Source organism: Brassica oleracea, chromosome C6 (genome assembly GCF_000695525.1).
Source record: "Brassica oleracea var. oleracea cultivar TO1000 chromosome C6, BOL, whole genome shotgun sequence".
NCBI lineage: Eukaryota > Viridiplantae > Streptophyta > Magnoliopsida > Brassicales > Brassicaceae > Brassica > Brassica oleracea.
Window position 1 is genome coordinate 34147699 of NC_027753.1, and position 7819 is coordinate 34155517.

The 7819-nt window shown below is 31.5% G+C and overlaps 1 protein-coding gene across 1 annotated transcript in view; it reads left to right on the forward strand.

The window, feature by feature from the left end:
• Window positions 1-597, forward strand: part of LOC106301029 (methyltransferase-like protein 7A) — a 1912-nt gene extending 1315 nt beyond the window's left edge. Inside the window, exon 6 of the mRNA XM_013737335.1 lies at window positions 132-597. Coding sequence (XP_013592789.1) covers window positions 132-328 — 197 coding nt within the window. The 3' untranslated portion in view covers window positions 329-597. The remainder of the gene's footprint in view (window positions 1-131) is intronic.
• Window positions 598-7819: the final 7222 nt, after the last annotated feature.

A 7819-nucleotide genomic window follows, 5' to 3' on the forward strand; every position in this document is an offset into this window, starting at 1 on the left:
AACATGTTGCAGCAGAAGGTATCACTTTCGACTCATGAGGAATCCATCATAATCCATTAACGCATAAATGACATAATCCAAAACGTTTTTTGTTTTGTTTTGTTTTGTTTTGTTTGTTTTGTGATGAGAAGATGGAACATTTCTAAGGATGGTGCAGAATGTTTTGGATCCATTACAACAAGTTGTAGCCGACGGATGTCATCTAACGAGGAACACAGAAGACTACCTTTTAGAAGCTGGGTTCAAAGGTGGTGTAGATATCAACAAGGTCTCTCTTTCTGCCTTTTACCACTTAAGCCCTCATCTTTATGGAGTTGCTTATAATTAAAAAAAAAAAAATAGCTGGGATATATCTGAACTCAGCAGCTCATCTTTGGACTGAACACAAGGCTTTCTTTCACGTTTGAAAATATCAAGTTTTCAACTCTGTTTCTCTATATCTGCTTTTGATCCTAAACTATCGACTCAATCCATTGAGTCTAAGCGATTATGATGTTGTGTTTGTAACTGAATAATGCTTATAAGCAGAAAATAATGTAAAATCATCGGAAAGTTTGGAACTCTTTCTTCTACTAATAAAAAAAGGTAATTAATCAACTTTGAAATCTTCGAAAGAGACGTCGGACGGAACTATATCTCAATTATCTTCACTCTTATCCTTTTTCTTATTATGAGTAACTGAGATTTTAAACTTAGCAATGGCAACCCTCTATTTTGTCACCTTTTCATTCTTCTTCTTTTTTGAGTGAATGTAAAATTTATTCATCACAAAAATCTTTTTAACAATAAATGCTTCAAAAGTTTGGAAGACTTGTCACCTTCTTCACTGGTCAATACATATGAAATCTTCGAAAAGAGACGTTGCATAAAGAGATTATACATGTGGACGGAACTATATCTTCATCTTGTATAGGAATGTCAAACAGGTTGATCTGTCCCGTCCCGTACCGCAGCGGGTTACGGCGGGTCAGGTCCGCGCAGGCTGCGGTCCTCAAAATGGCTGACCAAACCCGTACCGCAAAACATGTAGGCCTTTGCGGATCGACCCGCGGGACATAGAATTACAAACGAACATATGGCTCTTAAACGCTTCAAGACATGATTCAGGACGCTTTATCAGTTTCATGACGCATCAGTAAGTGAGTTTAGTCGAGGATTGAACTGGATATGGCAAAACCCTTATTAGTTGAAGATTTTAGTTGGATCAAAACACTAGTTTATTTACTTTTGTTAGACTCCAAACATTTTTAAAATAAACAATACTTTAGTTGTTGAATCCAAATATTATAAATTATAAGTTCATAACAAATGCTTTAGTTTTCTGAATCCAAAATTAAATAAAACCAATACCAAATCAAGGATGCTAATCCCAAAAATAAATAAAAAGAAAACACCAATCACACTTCTTGTTCTTCATCTTTATCACCAACAAGCGACAAAAAAATGGAAATTTCTCTTCTTCACCATCAACTTCATCTTCTGCAAATAAGAATAATGGAAGTTAGTTAAAGATATATTGAAACCTAAAACTCCAAAATGTATGATAATGTGAACAAATATATATAGGCAAAACTATGAAGAACCCATGTCGGGAACTAGACCTTTTTCTTCGGTGGAAAGTGAGTTTTCAAACTTCTTATGATGACACGAAAAAACTCCACCGGTGCAGATTGAAGGCGCTTGGGAGACAAGAAGCATCATCGACCCTGAAACCACCATCACGGGAGCTACATAACGTTGAATCACCTTCTCTATCTCTCTCTCAATGTTTTAGGCGAAAGCAGAAATGAGGACTTAGAGTTGCGGGTCTTCAAAATCCCGCAGGTTAAGCCCATCCCACTTTCGACCCGTCCCGCTTTCGACCCGTCCCGCTTTGAACCCGTCCCGCGAGGCCCGCAAATTTGCGGGCTTACCAAATGGAGGTCCAATCCCGCCCTGCAGCAAGCCTTTACGGGCTAGGCCCGCGGTCCAGGTCCTTGATTGCCATCACTAATCTTGTATACTCTTATTGTTTGTTTTGATTATGAGCAATCGAGGTTTTTAATTTCGCAATGGCAACCCTCCACTTGTCACCTTCTTCACTGGTCAATACATATGAAATGTTTGAAAGAGACACTGAGAGACTACACATGTGGACGGAACTATATATTCATCTTCTTCACTCTTAGTCTTTGTTTTGATTATGAACAATTGAGATTTTTAATTTAGCAATGGCAACCCTCCACTTGTCACCTTATTCACTGGTCAATACATCGTTGTAAATGATATGTAGGTTCTTACGTATTTAAATTCTCTATCTATGCAAGAGATTTATGTGTTTTTTTGTTTCAAGACAACAAAAAAAATATGTCCAGAAAGGTTGATAAGATGTGTTTTTAGTGGTTTCTGACCTCTATAGATATTAAGATATAATTTTATTTGAATTGACCTATGTGGTTTTATTGAGTGAAAATGTGTATTTTAAAGTATTTTAATCTATTATCGAGTTTTTCGGGCACTGAGTATTTTTAGAAAAAATGATCAAATATTTCCTCTCCAGTAATTCCTTCCAATTACTATATCTAACAGCCAAGATAATTACTCACACTGAACCTAAGAGACTAGATATGCATTAAATCCAGCAGTCCATCAAAACTCTCCAACTCCCACTGATGGCCGTATGGACTGCTGGAGTCGAGTACAAGTATGACTTAAGGTAATATAAAGATTCATGAGCTAAGAAAAAATGATTCACGAGATGAATTACCAAAAATATATTGTTCAGTTTGGGTTTTATGCAAGTTGATTCTTTCGAAACTCCGAGCCTATATTATCAAACTCCTTGTTACGACTTTTAACGCAAGTCTCCAATTAAAAACACCACAGATGCTTCACATTTATGATTTAGCTAATTTGAGGTAATTATCTTAAACCTCTTTAAATATTTGTGGTGTAGTGGTTGGATTTTTATTAATTCAACTTTCTATCTTAAGAAACTTCAAAAGCAAACTGATGGATCAACTTCGGTGGCATTGGAAAACTAACCCAATTTTTCATCTTCCGTCAAAATTTGAGTTTCATTCATCAGTGTGAAATCTTGCAATCAACTGACAAACTTATTATGTATAGGCAAAGTTATGCATCTTCAGTTGTCTTTTTTACATCCAATTCGACTTCTTTTGTTTTAAGTAGATCTAAACCGTGTAAAGACTTGATAAAATACTAAAATACTCTAAAACACATACTTTGATTATGTTTAAAAGTAAGAATAAAAAAAACTGCAAAAGCATTGAAAAATATAAGAAAATTTTAGTTTGACAAATCTCGAGATTTCATTTTAGTGAATTCTAGGAATGTTTCGGGCATCTGAACTCGTTAAAGTTTTTGCAGCCAGGTACTCTGAGTTGCCAACTCTGTTCCAATTATATTTTTTTTACTTGTTGTGAAGCAAAATTAGTGCAATCAGAGAGTTTAGAGAGAAAGCTTAAATTTGACAAATGATGTGTTCCATCTTCAAATTCTAACATAGCTGTTAATTCTACTGGTGTTTCAGAAAAAAAAAAAAGCTGTTAATTCTGCTGGTAAATATTTCTATTTTAGGGATTGGAATACTAAGTTCGAGTGTCACCAAATGCAAAAAGGAAATTAAAAAAAAAACAGTTTTATTCTGATCCGATAAAATCATGGATTTCAATCCAAAACTTCTAAAATTCAAAAAGAAAAGGTTCTAGGGCAGTTATTATTTAGCTTCAGCTGTGAAAATCGAACTCAAGAAAATAGTATATAACGAGGCTTTATCCTATAACAACCTACTAGGTAACGCGCCGGCTATATGTAAGTTCTCATAAGATTACCGTCGTTATTATTGTTTGACTACTATATATGGCACGTAAATACTTGACCTCTCTTGCTAGTAGGAATATCTATAATTAGAGACTACACAAAAGAAAATCCAAAAGAAATGTCATTTTCAAAAATAAAGAGATTAAGGGGTACACGTTAAGTTAAAAAAAAAAGCATGGCTTTTCACTGCTTTCAGAAGATATGATGTGGACTTCTAATAGCATCTTTTATTCATATTTATACTAGGTGTTTAATTATCTTACTAATATTTATTAATAAATATATTATTAATTTAATGACCTACAAAATAATTTATTGTCATATACTTACAAAATCAGTAACAAAGTTTACATAAAACTATTTATAAATGATGCAGTCTTTCACTAAAACACACACATATTTTATATATATATTATAAAAATTAGAAACAATCATTTTATGTAAATATTGTAGAAATCTCTTTATATACAATTTTGGTTGTGTTTTTTATAATTTTAAATTTTACTTTTCATTAATTATCAAGATTTTTAATTATGTTTATCTAAACATAGCTAATATATAAACTGATAATTATTAGACTATTTAATGATTTATTAATTTATAATTCAATTTTTACACGATAAATACATGTTCAGAAATTTATCTACTGAAAAAATATTATTATTTTGGATAATTATACAATAGACATGATTTTTTATTGTCAAGAAACGTTATTTTCTTTTTGAATATTTTATTATATATAATTCATGTTTAATGGTTAATTTATAAAATTGTATTTAAATAAATCTAACTATTCATTAAGGATAACAACATATTTAGCCAGTCTAACTTTTAACGTGAGAGCTCGAATGCGAAAAATCACTTCATAAATAATAGTATAGATTTGTTTTAGTTACAATATTTACAATAAGATTACTATTTTTATATTTATAGAAATAAATATTATTTTTATTTTTACTCTAAATATAAGAAAATATTATTTAAAAATTATATCGGATTAAATTTTACTTTTATTATAAAATTATTTTATCTTTTAAATAACAAATACATTGAAAATAATCTAAGTCTAAAACAACCAAAGGATAGAAACAAAAGATTACAGCGAATTTGATAATATAAACAGTACATAGTAATAATATAAAATAATATCAAGACTAAAGAATGGAAATACGTTATAATCGAATTTTAACTAAATTAAAGTGTAAACAAAGGAAAATATTTTTAAAAAAAACTATTTTTCGCACATTGAAACTGGTAGACACACTAATTTTAAGTAAAACAAATATAACTTTTTCTCTAACTGATGGATCAATTTCGAACCGGTGGTATTGGAAAGCTAACTCAATTTTTCATCTTGTATCAAAATTTGAGTTTCATTCATAGGTGTGAAATCTTGCAATCAATTGCTAAACTTATGATGTATATGTAAAGTTATGCATCTTCAGTTGTCTTTTTACATTTAATTCGACTTCTTTTGTTCCAAGTAGATATAAAACCCTGTAAAAACTTGATAATATACTAAAAGACTCTTAAACACATACTTTGATTCAAAACATAGATTAGAAACCGGTAAAAACACATATATATCACTCATGTCGTTCTATAATTGGTTATTGTGTACATCTAGGTACCCCCGTTATCACTTGGAAATTCAAAAAGCAACAAACCGTGAGTCACGGTGGAACTGAAGCAGAAAACATAAGCATGGCTTTGGCTACTTGTCAACTTCTTTGGTTGGCTCAGCTGCTGAAAGTATTCATGGTTCATGATCATGGCTCCAGCAGAGTTGTTTTCTAATAACAAATCTGTTAATCATATTGCTTCCAACCAGTTCATTCACAAGCAGACTAAGCACATATAGAGATCAATTGGCACACAGTGAAAAAATTGGCCAAAAACTGGGGATTTTGAAGTTGTTTCATGTCTCTAGCTCCAATCAACATGATGATAAGGCATTACATCTGGGTTTCTTTCACTCCATTGGATGTCTATATATATATCAAATCTCTTTAAGCCTATTCCACTTTAATCGGTTTGAGGCATATTGATACTATGTATCCGATTGTTAAATCTGTCTTAGTTTACCACTAGTTTAGTATGGTTTAGTGTCTTTTTTTTGCTTAAACCACTTATGTATAAATAATGATCGATAGAACCCATATACTTAATGATCGATAGAACCCATTTCTGAGTACCGAGAAATATTCAATTACAAATTCATCTTCTAAACTAATGATTTTGATTCTTTATAAAATCTTATCTAAGATTTTAAATATTAATCGTTCCCATTGAGACTTAAGGTGAACCCACAAGCCTAGCCTATGTTTCCAGACAAATATTTCACGACTAAATCTGCAGTTATAAAATATAATTTCTTATTTTGAATAAATTTTCTCTATGCACATAGCCACAAACATGTCAAGTGGAATCAAGTAAAAGTAAAATTGGTCCCTACATATCGTGGAACGCTTGACACTTGAATGAGCAGACGGAGCCACACAATTAAAATGTAGTTTTCCCTCGTAGGACGAGCCACAAACTAGTCATTCTCTTCAAAACGTCACTTGTTATTTTTTTTGAAAATTCCAAAAACGTCACTTGTTGAGCCATTATCTATTCGTTAATACCAAAAAATATTAGTAAATATTGTATTTTATTTCTGTATTATTTAAATATTCGATTCCTCAATTATTGTATTTCATTTGATACAAAAATGACCATTAAGTATACATCTGAAAGAGGATATATTTTATTTCATTAAGCGCTTCCTTAAAATGGCATCGATCGTTGTATTATAGAATGTGGACGAGAATCAGTTATTAATTTCCGGTAGTGATACTGACCTACACTAATGAGAAAAGACTTTTTGTGTCTTCCGGAAATGACTTCTTGTATGAACTGAACTGATCAGTGGTATGTGTTTGTCTATTACTTAATCTCTCCCGGTCTTTAAAAAAAATGCGTAATTGATTCCACGCGTACCACTAAGAAAATGCATACATATGCAGTTGCGCCGCCCATACACATTGTGTTAAGAATTTAATTGGTTATATGTATGTTTTAATTTATAAGTTATATTAGTACCTTGCATGGGACAGTCGACCTAATGTCTCATAAATTTCTTACAATGGAAAAAAAAATTACTTAATTATATCTTTATCGGTCTTTTAAAATTGCGTAGTTGATGCCACGCGTTCCACTTGGAAAATGCATACATATGCGGTTGCCATACAAATTGTTTGAAGAACTTAATAGGTCATATGTATGTTTTAATTTATAAGTTATATCAGTACTTTGCATGGGACAGTCCACCTGATGTCTTATAAATTTGTTACAATGGAAAAAAGTTACTTAATCTTCTCGGTCTTTTAAAATTGCTATAGTTGATGCCACGCGGTCCACTCAGAAATATGCATACATATACATATACAGGTGCGAGTTGCCATACAAATTGTTTAACGAATTTAATAGATTATATGTATGTTTTCATTTATAAGTTTTATATTAGTACCTTTCATGGCACAGTCCACATAATATCTTATAAATTTTTTTATTTATAATGGAAAAATTACTTAATATTTTTCGATATTTTCACAATGCGTAATTGATGCCATGCATTATATACTCAGGAATATTTATTATACACGAAAAAGATGCTCTACACAAATTAGGGCTTTTTGCAAAAGTGACTCAAAACTTGGAGTCAAACAGAAAACTAACCTTTTCGTTTGACTCCTTTTTTTTTTGAGATTTTAATCCCACACCTGCATTTTATCTAGGAAAATGCCATTAACATTTTTTTTTTTTTCGAAAATGACTTCTTTACTGTCTCAACCTCATCTTCTTCAAGTATTTACAATATTGTCACTGCAATGAATAGTGGCAACAACCTTGTACGAACTGTTTGGAGCTTTTAATGCCCTTTAATGCACGTAAATCTCTTTACACTCTCTCTGTTTCAATTGTTATGAACTAAAAACAACATTTCTTTCACTTT